The sequence below is a fragment of the Odocoileus virginianus genome, unplaced genomic scaffold, assembly GCF_023699985.2.
Source record: "Odocoileus virginianus isolate 20LAN1187 ecotype Illinois unplaced genomic scaffold, Ovbor_1.2 Unplaced_Contig_1, whole genome shotgun sequence".
NCBI lineage: Eukaryota > Metazoa > Chordata > Mammalia > Artiodactyla > Cervidae > Odocoileus > Odocoileus virginianus.
In genome coordinates this window covers 1894611-1912642 of record NW_027224318.1, presented here as the reverse complement: position 1 = coordinate 1912642, position 18032 = coordinate 1894611, and the positions used below count along the sequence as shown (strand labels likewise).

The following is an 18032-nucleotide window of genomic DNA, read 5'->3' as shown; positions in this document are numbered from 1 at the left end:
CTAACCCTTTCCAGGAAACAAGGTCCCACTCTTTCTGGAGCATCAACACAATTTTCCAGACTGCTCATGAAAATGCTGTTAAAAATTTCAAAGAAAAAACACAATTTTATGTGAAATATGCTACATTGGTCAACAACCTTTTAAATAATAATCACAAAAAAGAAAATTCAATTCAGCAATTACATACTTGTTATGGAATTCATATATTTCTGCCATGTTTCCGAAGAGAACATCCCTTTTACTTCTCAGGAGAGGTGGCATAAGAACAAACATCTCTGGATTATCCATCTCCGCTCTATAGCCCTACCCAAAATAAAAACATTTATTCATTTAAAAAATAGTCACATCAACATTCAATTGGGCCACCAAAGATACAAGTACAGCAGAATGTGTATGGGATTAGAGGGTAAAGTTGTTTGTAATTTTAATATTAATAAGTTCTAGTTCCCCCAAGTTATCCACTATTATTATTATTATTTTAAATAGAAGGACAAGGAAGTCCAGGTTTTCTACTCAATGGGTAGAAGAAAGGGACAACTTTTTGGCCTTCAGGGTAGCTAACAGGAAACAAAATAGAAACCAGGTATGAAAGATGATATTACAGGTTATTAACTTCTCCCTAGGGAATAAGTGTTTGAGTTTTGCCAGACTAAATTAATATTACTGATATGACATTTGTAACAAGTGAATGCTTTTCTCCCATACTCAGGGCTTTATATCATGATCTCTAAATAGCACCCGGGGAATAATTATAACAATCCACTGTATTCCTAACAGAACAGCTTATCTCTTCTGTAATGAATTCTGAAGCCACAATCCTCACTGCAGAGGGAGAACCAGAATGCACACATTTAACAAACAATCAAGGAAGGAGACAAAAAGAGAAGTCTGCCCAAAGCACTTCCTAATGAATTCCAGAAAAAGAACACATTTGAATCAGTTCTAATGAGGTGGATGAAACTGGAGCCTATTATACAGAGTGAAGTAAGTCAGAAAGAAAAACACCAATACAGTATACTAACGCATATATATGGAATTTAGAAAGATGGTAATGATGACCCTATATGTGAGACAGCAAAAGAGACACAGATGTAAAGAACAGTCTTTTGGACTCTGGGAGAAGGCGAGGGTGGGATGATTTGAGAGAATGGCACTGAAGCATGTATATTATCATGTGTGAAATAGATCGTCAGTCCAGGTTTGATGCATGAGACAGGGTGCTCCGGGCTGGTGCACTGGGATGACCCCGAGAGATGGGATGGGGAGGGAGGTGGGAGGGGAGCATTCAGGATGGGGAACACATGTACACCCATGGCTGTCAATGTATGGCAAAAACCACTACAATATTGTAAAGTAATTAGCCTCCAATTAAAATAAATTAATTAATTTTTTAAAAAGACAGGAAAATACAATCTGAGTCACTTACCAACAAAACAGTAAACAGTTCCCTAACATATGCCCTTTCAGTCTGTATCAGCTCATTTAGGACGTGGCTAAAATGAAAGGACCATATTTGTCAGTTATTTTATGACTTTAGAATTGTATTGAAACATTTCATTTATTATCATGATAAATTGTCTAAGATGAAAATTAGCAGGGCAGAGGAACTACCCATGGTTTGGTTTTATCATCAAAATATAAAATTAATTCTATGGTTTCTAGAATAAGTACTACCCACAAGACCTTTAAAATGTATTAAAAAAAAAAAAAGAGGAGTGGGGCTCAGGAGTCATTTTTAAATGAGAACAAAAAAACAAAACTAATTTTATTTCCAGCTCACTAAACTTAAGAATCATTTACTAAAAACTCACAAAATCTATTCCTAAATACCTGGGGAATACTTTCTTGGACAGCACAATTTCTGTGCTATTGCTCTCCCTCTCTCTCTCTCAGAAAAAAATCATATTAGCATTTTAAACAAAATTTTTCCTTTTTCCTCAGTAATGTTCTGAAGTTTTCCAAGACATAATATGAATTTATAATACTGATTTTCCCAAATATAGATCATACTTACCTTTCTGTAGTAACTTTGTTTACTGTCTCTTTAAAATAAAACAAAATACACTTCCCTTCCAATGTGATTTCCAATTGACATTGTATTTAAAATTTATTTCCTCACTCCTCAATGTTATCCATTTAATTTAACTTCTTTTTCCTTTTTTTTTTTTTTTTTTGGTGTTTTGGCCACACCACACAGCATGCAGGATCTTCATTCCCTGACTAGGGATTGAAGTCTTACCTGCTGCAGTGGAAGCCTAGAATCTTAACTTCTGGACCACCAGGGAAGTCCCTAACTTTTATCCTTGGCCTCTTTTTAATTTTTATACTTTTATAAATTTAACTAACATTTAACAATCTTTGTATATAACTATGTTTCAAACTATATGTTACTTGCTCCAAACTACTGGTTACTTACTCAAAACTCTGTGATATAAAATTTAAAAGGTGACTATTCATATGTGTGGAATGTTGACATAATAATATAAAAGTGAATGAAACAATTTTTATTAGTACCTATAAAATCACATTGTATATCTACATAATCTTCTGTAGTTTTTGAAACACTGACCCATTCATTCTCACCTCTTTCATAAAAGAGGAGACTCGGAATCTGAAAAGATCTAGTTAATTTTCAAGTCACATAAACACAGTATAGGTTGGCCAGGACTTCTGACACCTTCTCTAGTGCACATTTGATCACACCCAGAAGAACCATATTCTGAGAACTCAATATTCTAAGTACATCTGCTTTGAACACTGAATCAGAGCCTCCTACTGGTAGATGTGTATATGGGTATATGTTAATAAATAAAAGATACTTCTTTAAAATATCCAAGCTATTGTCGTTGTCCAAACTGGAGGACTGAACAGAACTTCTCTTCTCCTGACAATCATATACTTCTTCAGTCTGAAATGAGAAGAAAAGTGAAATTAGCATCTATGTAGGTATAGTTCTTCTTCATGGAAATGTATCCCAAATTAAGTTTTCTTCTTTCTACGTTCTAACTATATAGATAAGCTAAAAAGTAACACGATGATTACGATTTTTCTCAGAAATAACTTTGATATATACTAGTTAAAAATTATTTTAGTTGCCTAAGAGGACAGATTTAAGATATTCATTACAATTTACTTTATATGTTAAGTAATGTTTCATTTCAGTAGCACTTCGGGGAAATGAGGTTAGTTCATAAAAAGTTGATTGTCCTGGGACGTCCCTTATGGGTCAGCAGTTAAGACTCTGCGCTTCCACTGCAGAGGGCATGGGTTCCATCCCCGGTTGGGGAACTAAGATCTGGACCCAAAGGGAAAAAAAAAAGTTGACTGCTAGATAACTAAAGTTTATTTACTGAAGAAACAACCTGGCCTTTTAACCTTACTGATTTTTGATGGAAACCTGGATAGCAAATACTACATGAATCCTTGAATTCTTTAAGCAAGGACACACTATATCAGACCCTTTTCCTAATCACTCAGTGGCATCATCATGAGCATGAATGAGATGATAAAACCTAATGCACATTCAGGGCCCTGGACATTCAGGGCCAATAAGATGTGCAGAACTGTCTATTGTGTCTTGAAATGGCTGTGTCTTGTTCATCTTTCTCTGCTCTCTGTCATGTGTCAGAGACTTCCCCACCTTATTTTGCAGACTCAACAGGACCCGGACTGCCCCACTGAGAACTGTGATGGCTATCTGCTCTTCGAAACTATATTCCGGGGTCTTGGCCATACTGGCCAGCTGAGCTTGCAGAAAACCTAACCAAGTAAATGCAGCATTACTTCATAACAACAACCAAAAATGAAGTACAGAGTCTATCAGCTGAACAGCACCTCCACACAATATGACCTACTTATTACTGAGACATGTGGAAAGGTGCAAACATTCATTGACTGACTTCTATTGTATATATCGAGCAGGCACTGTCCTAGGTGCTTAACACACCATCATCATATCTAATCCTCACATCAATTTAGCAAGTGATGGCGCACTGATCCCCAATCCCCATATCCATCTTACAGATGGGAAAACGAGTTTCAGAGAGCTTTCACAAAGGGCCAAGGTCACCTAGTAAGTGATAAAACTGCCAAACCCATGGTCAGCCACCATTATTACATTCCCTCATTTTTTGGATTTTTTTTTGTGGACCATTTTTTAAGGTCTTTACTGAATTTGTTACAATATTGCTTCTGTTTTATGTTTTTTTTTTTTTTTTTTGGCTGTGAGGCATGTGGGATCCTAGCTCCCTAACCAGGGATCAAACCCACACCCCTGCATTGGAAGCACAGCCTTAACCACTGGACCACCAGGGAAGTCCCTCATATTCCCTCTTTAAAAGTGTACTTTGATTTCTGTATGCTCCATCTATCAAGTGTTATCATTTTAACTACTATAATTAAGACTGAAAATACTGCATACTGCACTTCTCAGATAGGTATGTGCCATCCGCTCCTAACAGGGTTCTGAAATACAAGGCTGAAAAATTTTGAACCATCAAATTTTAAATGCCTAAGGATTGTGCAAATTGACTTGACTTGGAAGTATATGTGCATTTGGGAACTGGATTGACTAGCTAGATATCTCACCAAGGAAATGTACAGAATCACAGCCTTCTATTTTTATCCTTGGGATATGCAAATGAATAAATCCACATAGCTATTAAGGTGGGCATGACTTGAAACCAGAACCAAAAGACATGGCAGACTAAGGAATTTGGCATTCAGCCTGTTTCCTTCTTGAAACCAGAAACTCTGGCTGTAGAACTTGATAACCAGGCATGGTGTGTCAGTATGGGTCATTTGCTAGCCTGCTAACAACTACATAAAACACTTAGAGCATTACCATGCACCACACAATACTCAAAGTACTTCATAAATACTAGATTATTTTATCTTAGTTATACTAACTCCATAATGAGGGTGTTCTCTTATTACCTCCATTTTATAGATAAGGAAACTGACTTCCAGAGAACTTGCCCAAGGTTATGCAGCCAGTAAGTGATGGAGCTGGGCTTAAGTCAGGCATTCTAGCCACACAATCTGTATCATATGCTATCCTGCCTCTGGGAGATACATTCTTGGCCTCATTTACCATCAAGAACATACAAAGAAAATGTAAGATGCTGCAGTTATGATGCGGCTACTTTCTGCAGATACCAGATTGTCATGAATAACTCAGAAGGAACCTTGAATCTACCAAGAAAAGAATAGGTGTGTTTTTTGAGCCTAGCAGATGGTCCATTAGAACCTGTCCTTTGTCCATGCTTTCTACTTGCAGGACTGGAATCACTTATGAAAGGAATTTCCTTTTGTAAAAAGGTGCAGCACTTATTCAACTGAATTGAGGTGCGGGCAGGAAAGAGAAACTAGAACTTATATGAGATGTTCTACAGCATTTATTCTGAACTGGAGCCAAGACTTGAGAAACTGCTCATACAACTGGGGCTACGCCAGTACTGTAATTAGACACAACGCAGCAGCAGCTTTTTCTTCTAGGTAAAATAGGCTTTCAAATGCACAATATTGGTTCAGTGAATGAAAAATATGGTTTTAGCCCCATCCCGCTTCTGCAACTACAGCAATAAAGCCAATGTTGAATTAATTAATGATATTTACTTTTGGGTTGCTCTGATTTTGTCTCCAAGTCTTCTTCCCTGATAGAGAAATATGAGAGAAGAATTTCAAACAAGAATCAAAATCACTTTCATAAAAATATGTGCATTTATATTAAAACAGATTAATGTGCCAATTTGTTTATATTAGTATTTTAAAATCACACTATATAAAACAGATGATTGGTTAGACTTATCTACATGATTTCAACTTCTCATAGAGCATGATTTTGCCATGTATTCACCCATTCTCTTATTCACTGAACATTCGCTGGATTGCTGAGCAAGATGAAGCTAGGTGTTAGTACCCATGATTATTAGCAGATTTAGTGGTCATAATACATAAGCATTTAATCAGACTGTAGCTCACTGATTAACTGAATCAAAAAGAGTTTCAGAATAAAATCTCAATTTAACTAATAATCAGAGCATCTGACATTTATTTGGCACTTACTACATACTGGACACTATTCTAAGCTCTACATGTGCATTTGGTTTTTTACCTCTCAAATTGACCCTTGAAGATAAGTACTACTTCTCCCTCCATTTTATAGGTTAAGCATAAGATGTCCAAGAGGCAGAAGTGGTACACAAATCTGTATAATCTACTGTCAGAATTTGTGTTTCTAACCAGTCTCTATAAAACAACATTTCTGAAGCACATTAAAATGCTAAAACAGAACCAAATAAAACAAAAAACCCAACTTTATCAAAATTCCAAGCTTCCATCTTTCTGTTCTTCCTGTGTAATCTTTCTTTTTCTTTCTATTTAACCTTTCTGTTTCATTTACAAAAGGTGAGCCCCTGTATTACCAAGCAAGGAGTCCAGATGCTCCTCCAGAGCCCAGGGCATGGTCCAGTCAAAGACTAGGCCATTTAAGTTCCTAAGTCTCAGGGCTGCTGAAAAGAACCCCGCCCACATGGGCTGTGTGCATCACTTCTCACCATGGAAGGAACAGATTTCTTGTCCTTTCTGCCCCTACTGGGAGCCATTGCAAGGCCCACTCAGGGAAAGACTCTGCTATTAATGAGTTCTCTAAACTGTATCCTTCTCTCCATTTACGTAAACTATATTCTATACAGGAATTTTTACCTATATAAAATATATATGTAAATGGATAAACATAAATTAGATTTAGTGGCAATTACCATATAAAATTAGTTTCTCAATAAATATTGATGTCCATCATTTTAAAGAAACTTGATATCCAGAGATCCAAAGTTACTTACAAAGGAAACTTAGGGAGCTTTACAAACTAGTTTTACTAATTAATTCTTTGCAAATACATTAAGAGATGAAAAAGGAATGCATACAAAATTTATGAGGAGTGTATCTTTTTCTGAAAAGATTCAACCCTTTTGGCCAACCCAATAGATATCTTCATTCTTTTACCCATGTATATATATATATAGTTCTTGAGCACCTATACTGTCTGCTAAGCTCTGTGTCTGGTACTGGGGCTATAAACATGAACTGAGCTTACATTCTAGCAAAAGAAACAGAAAACAGGCAATTATGCTAAAGCTAGGAAGACATGAAGAGGGGCTTGTTATCCCATAGTATAACACCTGACCAAACTGGGGTGCAGGAGAGGAGGAGAGGCAGGAAGGAAGAACTTACCTTAAGGAAGAGAAGAGAACACTAGGTGTAAAGTCCAAAGGGCAAGACAGCTAGGGGCATTTAAGAAGGGAAAGTGGGAAACTGGGAGACTGCTATAGTTGTCAAGGCAACAGATGGGTGTTAGCTTGGATTAGGAAAGTGGCAGTGAGGGCTAGCAGGGCGGATTTGAAGAAGTGGATTTTTGACTGATTAGAGGTGGGGATGAGTGAGAAAGAGGAGCAGAAAATATAGCATCCTTTTGGGGTATGCTGAGATTGAGCTGCCAATAGGAAATTCAAGGAGGCAAATTATAAATACAGACTCTGAAGTCTAGGAGAAAGATCTAGACTAGAGCTACAGGTTTAGGAGCTCAAACCATTTCACCTCTCACACACGATGTTCTTCCATAACTTCCCTCTATATGAAATATTAATTCAGCAAAATATTTATTACATTTTTCTAGGTGCCAGACACGGTGCTAGATATAAGATTCTACTTGATGCAAATTAATAAAGATAAACAAAAACAACAACAACAAAAAACAGTTTGACTTATTTCATAAAAAAATAATTAACACTTCTATGTTTATTTGACCAAATCCCATATTTTTTGACCAAATCTTATATATTTGACTTAGCAATAAAAAGTCTTGAAGAATTATTTGGACCTGATTGTTATAATTTCCATTACTCACAGACAAAGTAGGTAAAATGAACAGTGTTTGTAGCATAAATGATGCTCTGATTTAATTTAGGAACCATGATGGATAACTGATATAATCCATCCATGTCATTTATTCAGTAAACTGCCGTTCTCCTCATAAATACCTTAGGCAAATCCAAGCTACTCCCAACAAATAGGCTTACTGTGGGTGACACAGTCTCTAAAATGAAAGCAAATTTATTTTAACAAATTTAAGTTAAAAGTCAATTGTCTTTCTTGTTTTTGTCTTACAAGTGGTCATCTGATAAAAGAGAATAATCCACTTTTTATATAGTTATTTTCCAATATAAGTTTAATATTGAGAGACTAATGGATGCTTATTATGAAACAAATGAAAAAGTTAACCTTAAGCAGAATGTGAGAAGGAACTGCTGCTGGTTTTAGGTGCCAAACTGATTTTTCACATGTACACAAATTCAGAAAATGTACTGACGAAAAGTAATAAAGATGGGTACCTTTTGAAAAAAGTTTACATGCTTGAAAGAAAGAATATCCAACTCCCACTGCAGAAAGAAAGTGTAATGCCATTAAATAAGAATATCGGAAAGAAAAAAAAATGAAACAACACAAAACAAAATGTACTTTTAGTGACTAAGGCCTTGAACAGGTCTTGGGCAGTCTTTTCAGAGCTCTGTCCCTCAACCCTTCAGAGGAGTTGAGCTTTTAGAGAACCATAAAGCAAGAGGCCTTCATCAGAGGGAAGGAATAGTCTAGTTTATTGAGTATTTTTAAATATTCTAAATTTTTTTAACTTTGTCTTCAGTAGGTATTTCACTTGGAAATCAATAGGCATTATTATTCCTATTTTATAGACAAACAAAACAAGGCAAAATCAACAAAAGAGGTTAAGTGAACTGTCCCTGGTCACACACCCCATGAATGGAGCCAGAAATATAATTGAGCTCTGCTTTCTGCTTAGGAATATCAACCTATTCTATTTTTATTCTCATAGCTGTTGGTTTTGATCCCCTATTGGTTTTTGTTCTTATTCTTTTTTCCTAGTATCTTCTTAGTATTATTCATTTATGGGCAATGCTTACAGTTTTATTTGTGAGTATATTTTTATATTTAATAACCATTAACTATATGACTTTTATAATCTTAGCCTAGTTACCTGCTTTCATCACTTGGTTTTAATCTGATCTCTGCTGGAGCTGAGCTGGATTTTTATGTTCATTATGCCTGGCTCAGGCCTTCTCTGATTTTCAAAGCAGTTCCCATATATTAATGAAGTCTCTGATTTTCTCAGGTCAAAGAGATGGAATTTAGGCCCACCTTCACAAACTTAACTAACTTAGGGCCCCAAAGACCAAACTACTTTCCCCTAAGGGGCCCCAGAGGCAGCTCAAGGAAAACCTTGGAGCAATAGTCATCTTATTTCCAGAATAGCTCAATACCACAGAGAGTATAATTATTTTATCCCACAGAACTTAGAAAATAGAAATAAGTATTACATGTTTAAAATAGTCTACAAAGATTCAAACAAGTAAATGAACTCCATAACAGTTAATTACTAGCAAAATTATTTGATTTACCTGTACCTGTTTAGAAAAGGCAATCTATTTGATTATCTAAGCCATTCACTTATTAGAATTCTATAAGAACAGTTTATCCCTATAAGTGGTAAATGCATGTATGTATATATTAGTTTTATATGCTTCCTTGCACCTGCTGAAGAAAAGGGTGAATTGTTTGTGAGTTTGATGCTAGTATAAAGTTCATATTCACTGCAAAATTGGAAAATTCAGCCCAGATTTTCATCATCCTGTACTATACTATATTACTACTCTGCTTAATTATCATACGATAATCTCTATCATGACTCCTGCCTTCTGTAATACAATTTGCACATGACCAAGGATGCTTACAAAACACAATTCCTATTTCTCAGGATTGAAGAATGAGTTCAGTATTTACATTAAAAGTAACAAAGTAAACAACAGCAAGAAGAAGAGAGAGAGAAAGGGGAATGTAAGATATTCTACCTTGTGTAGATGAAAAAAGTGGTGCTCTAGATCTGACCACATTGTCAGAAGCAGGTACTACAAATGGGATCGGCCTCACACGCTTATCTGTCAGGTTTCTGAAACCGGCCTGTTGGTTCTCAAATATACTTCGGATGTTTTCAAGCTTGAGTTGGATGGTCTGCATTTGAACCTGCAGGTTGCATAAGTAATCTATGAAATATTTTCTGAAATGGGGGTCATTACAAATCCTATTACATTTCTCAGTCTCAGACAGATGCAAAATTAATATAGACTTTATTATAGAACTAGAAGAAATTTAGGAAAATAATAGGGAACAGATTAAGGCATTATTTCACATGGTTACAAAACCAGAAGGTCTCAACCAAAACAACTTGAAGAAGAAATTTATCAAGCAGTCATGAAATAAGTCAGTCACTGAATAAGGTGATTTACCCTTTATTGGCTGAAAGGGAATAACGGCTAGAAAAGAGGGCGTGTTGAGCACAAGAAAGCTACCAAGTTAAGCGCTGTCACAGTAGTTTGTTATGTTTTAGCCTGCAGGACATTCTATAGTTCACCATGTTATACTGGGTTGGTCAAAAAGTTCATTTGGGTTTTTCTGTAAGATGTATGGAAAAACTGGAATGAACTTTTTGTCTAACTCAGTAAAAGGCTCCTCAGAGGCACTGATGGATAATGTACCCTTCTGGCCCTCCTAGATGATTTGAGGCAGCAAGAGTTAGGCTTCGTTGCTTCTAAAGTCACTTGTTTATTGCCAAGGCCATGTTTCTGATCTTCTGCAGCATGCCCCTAAGATCTGAGGCTAAACATGGATTTAGATACTATTCTAAACGTTAGAGTCAATGAGACATTTTAGCAGCAAATAGCATCACAGATGCTCTTATCTATAATGTGGAGAGTTTGGTGGCAGCTGCAAGGGGGTGGTGCTGAACTAACCTAAGCTCTCTACCCAGCTTCTACTGCTCCCCATTCCCCAGGTAGACCCATATCCTTCCTTTATCACTTTACCCTCAAACTGAGTAGGAAAGCCGGATCTGTGTCTACAGAGCTTCTGTGTCTACAGAGTTTTAAGCCAGCTTTTTCACTCTCCTCTTTCACTTTCATCAAGAGGCTCTTTAGTTCTTCTTTGCTTCTAAGGGTGGTGTCATCTGCATATCTGAAGTTATTGATATTTTTGCCTGCAATCTTGATTCCAGCTTGTGCTTCATCCAGTCCAGTATTTCGCATGATGTGCTCTGCATATAAGTTAAATAAGCAGGGTGACAATATACAGCCTTGACGTACTCCTTCCCCAATTTGGAACCAGTCCATTGCTCCATGTCTGGTTCTAACTGTTGCCTTTTGACCTGCATACAGATTTCTCAGGAGCCTGGTATTCCCATCTCTTTAAGAATTTTCCAGTTTGTTGTGATCCACACAGTCAAAGGCTTTAGCATAGTCAATGAAGCAGAAGTAGATGTTTTTCTGGAATTCTCTTGACTTTTCTATGATCCAACAGATGTTGGCAATTTGATCTCTGGTTCCTCTGCCTTTTCTAAATCCAGCTTGAACATCTGGAAATTCTCGGTTCATGTACTGTTGAAACCCAACTTGGGGAATTTTGAGCATTACTTTGCTAGTGTGTGAGATGAGTGAGATCGTGCAGTAGTTTGAACATTCTTTGGCATTGGATTTCTTTGGGAATGAAAACTGACCTTTCCCAGTCCCATGGCCACTGCTGAGTTTTCCAAATTTGCGGGCATATTGAGTGCAGCACTTTTGCAGCATTAGGATTTGAAATAGTTCAACTGGAATTCCATCACCTCCACTAGCTTTGTTCGTAGTGATGCTTCCTAAGGCCCACTTGACTTCACATTCCAGAATGTCTGGCTCTAGATGAGTGACCATACCATCATGGTTATCTGGGTCATGAAGATCTTTTTTGTATAGTTCTTCTGTGTATTCTTGCTACCTCTTCTTAATATCTTCTGCTTCTGTTATGGTCCATACCATTTCTGTCCTTTATTGTGCCCATCTTTGCATGAAATGTTCCCTTGGTACCTCTAAATTTCTTGAAGAGATTTCTAGTCTTTCCCATTCTATCGTTTTCCTCTCTTTGCATTGATCACTTAGGAAGGCTTTCTTATCTCTCCTTGCTATTCTCTGGAACTCTGCATTCAGATGGATATATCTTTCCTTTTCTCCTTTGCCTTTCACTTCTCTTCTTTTCTCAGCTATTTGTAAGGCCTCCTCAGACAACCATTTTGCCTTTTTGCATTTCTTCTTCTTGGGGATGGTTTTGATCACCACCTCCTATACAATATCACGAACCTCTGTCCATAGTTCTTCAGGCACTCTATCTATCAGATCTAATCCCTTGAATCTATTTGTCACTTCCACTGTATAATAGTAAGAGATTTGATTTAGATCATACCTGAATGGTCTAGTGGTTTTCCCTACTTTCTTCAATTTAAGTCTGAATTTTGCAATAAGGAGTTCATGATCTGAGCCACAGTCAGCTCCTGGTCTTGTTTTTGCTGACTGTATAGAGCTTCTCCATCTTTGGCTGCAAAAAATATAATCAATCTGATTTCGGTGTTGACCATCTGGTAATGTCCATGTGTACAGTCTTCTCTTGTGTTATTGGAAGAGGGTGTTTGCTATGACCAGTGTGTTCTCTTGGCAAACTCTGTTAGCCTTTGCCCTGCTTCATTCTGTACTCCAAGGCCAAACTTGCCTGTTACTCCAGGTATCTCTTGACTTCCTACTTTTGCATTCCAATCCCCTATGATGAAAAGGACATCTTTTTTTGGTGTTAGTTCTAGAAGGTCTTGTAGGTCTTCATAGAACTGATCAACTTCAGCTTCTTCAGCATCAGTGGTTGGGGCATAGACTTGGATTACTGTGATGTTGAATGGTTTGCCTTGGAAATGAACCAAGATCATTCTGTCATTTTTGAGACTGCACCCAAGTACTGCATTTTGGACTCTTTTGTTGACCATGAATGCTACTCTATTTATTCCAAGGGATTCTTGCCTACAGTAGTAGATATAATGGTCATCTGAATTAAATTCACCCATTCCAGTCCATTTTAGTTCACTGATTCCTAAAATGTCAATGTTCACTCTTGCTATCTCCTGTTTGACCACTTCCGATTTACCTTGATTCATGGACCTAACATTCCAGGTAGGAAATTACTCTTCATTATAAGGCAAATATAAATATTAGGATTCTTTGACACCTAACAGTGGCTCTGATATAACCGCAATTGTTAAGAGAACTCTGTAATTGCAATGTGATGTAAAGTTACCTGTGAAGCAGTAAAACTCTTATCAACACTAACACAATCATAGCTTTTAAAAATTTGTTTCCCTGCCCCCCCAAAAAATTCTTACCTTGAGTTCAGGAGATAAATTTACACCAAATTCATACTGTAGGGTTTCAGGATCATAATTTATAAAGGGTAGAGCCATTTCAAGAAAATTTTCAATGTCTTGGAGGGCCTTCTGAGCATCTTCTTTAGACTGAAACTTGTCTATTTCTTGATTAGCTAGAAGGCACTCTCCTTCATCACAGCACTGGAGAGCCTGATAAACAAATCCCCCCCACACAAACCATGAGTGAATAAACGAGAAATCTGTTTGTCCCTTAGGAGAATGTTTATCAGTCCTGGCTGCTATGAATCAGAGTTGTTTTCAAAGCTGTTAAAAAGAAAAAAAAGATCTCTACTCCCAGAGATTCTGAATCAGTAGCTCTGGGCTGTAAGCCAGGCCCCACAGGTATTTCTTTCTTTTTTTTTTTGGAACTATAGCTGATTTACAATGTTGTACTAATTTCTGCTGCATAGCAAAGTGATTCAAGTGATTCAGTTATATATATACATATATATTCTTTTTCATATTCTTTTCCATTATGGTTTATCACAGGATATTGAATATAGTTCCCTATGCTATACAGTAGGACCTTGTTGTTTATCCATCCTATATATAATAGTTTGCATCTGCTAACCCCAAACTCCTACTCCATCCCTCCATGACCCACCTCCCCCTTGGCAACCAGAAGTCTCTTCTCTATATCTCCACAGGTACTTCAGAGGCACAACCAAGGTTGGGAAGCTTTGCACTCATTTCATAACAAGGAATTCATTCTGAAGCAGGAGTCTAACCATTCTCTCAACACCAGCTGCACGTTCTTTCCCAAAAATCAATAACTGAAATATGAAATTCTTTGCAAAATATCAAGTGTAATAAAAATGCATGATGATTGCCTAGCACAAAGAAAAAGTTTCCTTGCCCGAGAAGATGTACAGATAAGAATGCTCATGTTCAGATCCAATGCCTATATGTGATACCCCTATTTTATATTCCACTGCCATGATCAAAACTTCTCTTCACCGCCTAATCATCAAAGGGGTCAGACTCTATTCCATGGAGGAACAGTTTCTAATCACCGTTTGTTGTTAGAACAGTTTCTAATCACTGTTGTTCATAGTTACATTGCTGTAACTGTGAAATGTGGAATGAGAGTCAGGCTTGAGCAAAAATGCCCGCATGGTTTTTCAAAGTATTCTAATTGCAAACTGTCACCAGAGCAGAGGCTTCAGAGATAAACCTAAAATAGAGAGGAAGCCGTCACCACCACCATGCCCATATTCAGAACAGGGGCCAAAATCCTTACAATCCTGGACCAGCCGTGAATACTGCAAAGTGGATGAATGAAATAGGCATAATCAAACTCAGTTCTTCAGACTTCTTACAAATCTAATAACAAAGCTATGCCAGACCCTTGCCCTATAGCATCTGAGAAGGACTCAGGTAGAAAAAAATATAATTTCTCTTTCAGAAATGCACCATGTCCCGTGACATTACCTGCTGTAGGAGTTTATGCATTTTAAAGATCCTGTTGAGCTGTATCCGTTTGGTTCTGATCTCATTTACCAAAATATCAGAAAGGTAACGTAGTTCATTGCACCTCTGACAGATCAAATCCAGGGCATAATGGTGACTTGCTGCGAGTCTGTGTCCATGTATTATTACGAACCGGGCCTTTGCTAACAGGTCCTGATTTTAAGAAAGAAGGAAAATAATAACTGCAAGATGTCCATCTGAATAGAGGGGGAAAAAACGTAATTAAAAAGGAAATTTGTTGAGCCAGAGAGAAATATTGCCAACTATACGGTTTGATGTCATACTTCTGCCAGCTGCAAAAAAGCTTCCAGTTAGCTATACGTGCATGTGCATGCTAAGTTGCTTCAGTTGTGTCCTGACTCTTTGCAACCCATGGACTGTAGCCCACCAGGCTCCTCTATCCATGGGATTCTCCAGGCAAGAATACTGGAGTGAGTTTCCATGCCCTCCTCCAGGGGATCTTCCTGACCCAGGGACCAAACCTGTGTGTCTCTTATATCTCCTGCATTGTAGGCAGGTTATTTACCACTAGCGCCACCTGAGAAGCCTAATGTCATTAGCTATGGCAGCGGTGTTATCAGAAGCTCATGCACTTCTGATCACAGAAACAGAAAATTAACCAGCCCACCCAGAAGGTGGATGAGATTTGCTCCTCCTGGGAGGTACAGATTTAGAACAGAACCAAATATAATCAATGAGATGCAAACCAGCCGAGTGAAAGCTAAGGGATTTCATATCACCTAAGCCATGGAAATCCTGTTAGATCTAGTTGGCATCTATTTGAGGACTTGACAGATTTGAAGAGACCACCACAGGGTTTCCCTGTCAAAAAGGAACTCAAAGCTTAGTCTCCATTCTAACTACTGACTGCCTCACCCAAGTGTTGTGACTGAAACATAAAATTTACCATCTTATCCATTTTGAAGTGTACAGTTAAGCAGTGTTGAGTGTATTCACATTGTTTTGCAAGATGAAAAAGATCTGGAGATGTGTTACACAGCAATGCAGATACACTCAATACTGTTGAACCATGCACTTCAAAATGGTTAAGATGGTGAATTATATTTTAAGTGTCTTACCACAATTAAAACTAAAAATTATTCAAAACAAAACACAACAAAATGAAAACAATACAAAAACAGACAAAAAATTTGAAGCTCTGAAGCCAGTTTGCCTTCTCTTTTTCTCCAAATCAAAGAGATCTGGAAGTTGCCCCATGATTACAAAGATCTACAAGTACAATTCTAGAACTGGGCACCACAACCACTGCCTCTCAATTTTGTTTTTAGATGCTTATGGTACTGAGAAATCGATTCATTTGTTGAGAATACACCTTGAAAGGGCTTCCCCGGTGGCTCAGCTGGTAAAGAATCTGCCTGTAATTCAGGAGACCTGGGTTTGATCCCTGGGTTGGGAAGATCCCCTGGAGAAGAGAACAGCTGCCCACTCCAGTATTCTGGCCTGGAGAATTCCATGGGCTGTATAGTCCATGGGGTCGCAGAGTGTCAGACACGACTGAGCTACTTTCACCTTTTCACCTTAAAAACAATAGCCTCACTCTCACATACAAGACAGGAGAGCAAAGCTAGACTGTGTTGAGTGTTAAAGTCTTGAGTCCAAGCTTTAAGACCAGCAGAATGAATGACAGCTGGCTCTCGTGAGTACTTATGCTTTATGCCCATATATCCTAGGTACTGTGCTAAGTGTTTTATCCACAGCATCCAGATAATTCCTAATAATCACTCTGCAAAGTAGGTCATCACATCCCCAATTTATAGATAAGGACACAGAGGCTTAGAAAACTTAATCAGTTTACCCAGGGCCACACAGCTGGTAAGGCTAAATAGACCTATCTATATTAATCTGTGTTTGATTCAGCTGTATGTATCAAATGATGGTTATTTAAGGAATTATATTTTTAAGGTTTCCATCATTTCCAAATACCAAATAGCATTCTTGATAGACATTTTTCTAGCTTTTTCAAAATGATGTATGCTCTTGTTCCTATGGATGGGCCTGAGACAGTTATAACTAGATGGGATGTCTGCAAGGTCCCACACTGAACAGAATAGACAAATATTGCTGAGCCAATTATACAGACTGTTGTTACAAGAGACTAGTCATAATAAGGGTTTATACTACCAAAAGACATCAAAATATAACTATTATACTCCTTAGATACATTGCATATCTAAAATATAATCTTACCTGAGAATTTTCATCCAAGTTTTCCAATTTCTTAATTTTTTGTTTCACTTGAGCTATAGTCCCTGTTACATCTGCCAACTCCGCTTGTTGGTTTAGTATAAGTTCAGCTTCACTCACGAGCTAAAAATAGGGGAGGAGAAAAAGTCTTAAAAGCATGCAAATTATTAAGACTTTTCACCTAATAATCAAGCTTTGTAGTAAATGCTATTAATTAAGAACCTCGACATGGAAAAATCACACATATGGAAAATGTTTTCAGCTCTCTTATTCACAGAAATCAATATAATCTGTTAAAATTTAACCTGCTAGACATCAGTGTGCACTGATGATTTATAAAAGATCACTATGTACATGTGAAGGCATTTGTATGTGGACATGTATAGAGGTATATATACATGCATCTACATGCCCATATATTCCCTAGCTGTATGGTGAGTGGCTCTAGATACAAAGACCCTTCAGTAGCAATGAGCACACCTAATACCCAGACCTTGGTTTTGAATATTATTTTCCAGAAAAAGAAATTGGAGCTTCATAGGAAATTGGCTGATTCCAGGGCTGAGGCAGAATAGGAATAAGATAAGCTTGGAACATCTCTTTATGCCCAAAAGTAAAGAACTAATAAAAATGTTTGGGCATGTCACAAGGACACAACAGCCAGGTGGAAACAACAGAACGGTCAAGAACATTAATGAATTAAAAGCTAGGAAGCCCTAAGCCCAACAAGCAGATAAATACTGTACTAAAGGGCATTCTTGACAGACATTTTTCTAGCATCTTCAAAATGACTTGTGCTCTTGTTCCTATCGGTGGGCCTGAAACAGCTACAATCCCATGACATATCTACATGAAAAATCAGCATTTCACAACTATCATAGTAAAGATTGGTTGGAGCAAGAATCATCAACTGATGATAAACTGATGAAGAATTTTTGATGAGGAACAAGATAATTGCATGGCCTTAAATTTCCTCCCCATATATTGGGTTGGCCCAAAAGTTCATTCGGGTTTTTCC

At 37.4% G+C, this 18032-nt stretch overlaps 1 protein-coding gene across 6 annotated transcripts in view; it reads right to left on the bottom strand.

The window, feature by feature from the left end:
* MCF2 (MCF.2 cell line derived transforming sequence) overlaps positions 1 to 18032 on the bottom strand; it is a 115440-nt gene that overhangs the window by 39632 nt on the left and 57776 nt on the right. For 4 of the 6 annotated variants that reach the window (XM_070463285.1, XM_070463288.1, XM_070463287.1 and 1 more), the window contains 10 exons: positions 17018 to 17137; positions 14771 to 14962; positions 13298 to 13489; positions 9921 to 10092; positions 8391 to 8438; positions 5617 to 5654; positions 2820 to 2908; positions 1427 to 1493; positions 188 to 303; positions 6 to 75 (listed from right to left, as the gene is read on the bottom strand). In XM_070463285.1, coding sequence (XP_070319386.1) covers positions 6 to 75; positions 188 to 303; positions 1427 to 1493; positions 2820 to 2908; positions 5617 to 5654; positions 8391 to 8438; positions 9921 to 10092; positions 13298 to 13489; positions 14771 to 14962; positions 17018 to 17137 — 1104 coding nt within the window. The remainder of the gene's footprint in view (positions 1 to 5; positions 76 to 187; positions 304 to 1426; positions 1494 to 2819; positions 2909 to 5616; positions 5655 to 8390; positions 8439 to 9920; positions 10093 to 13297; positions 13490 to 14770; positions 14963 to 17017; positions 17138 to 18032) is intronic. The other 2 variants (XM_070463286.1, XM_070463290.1) reach the window with 1 other exon arrangement.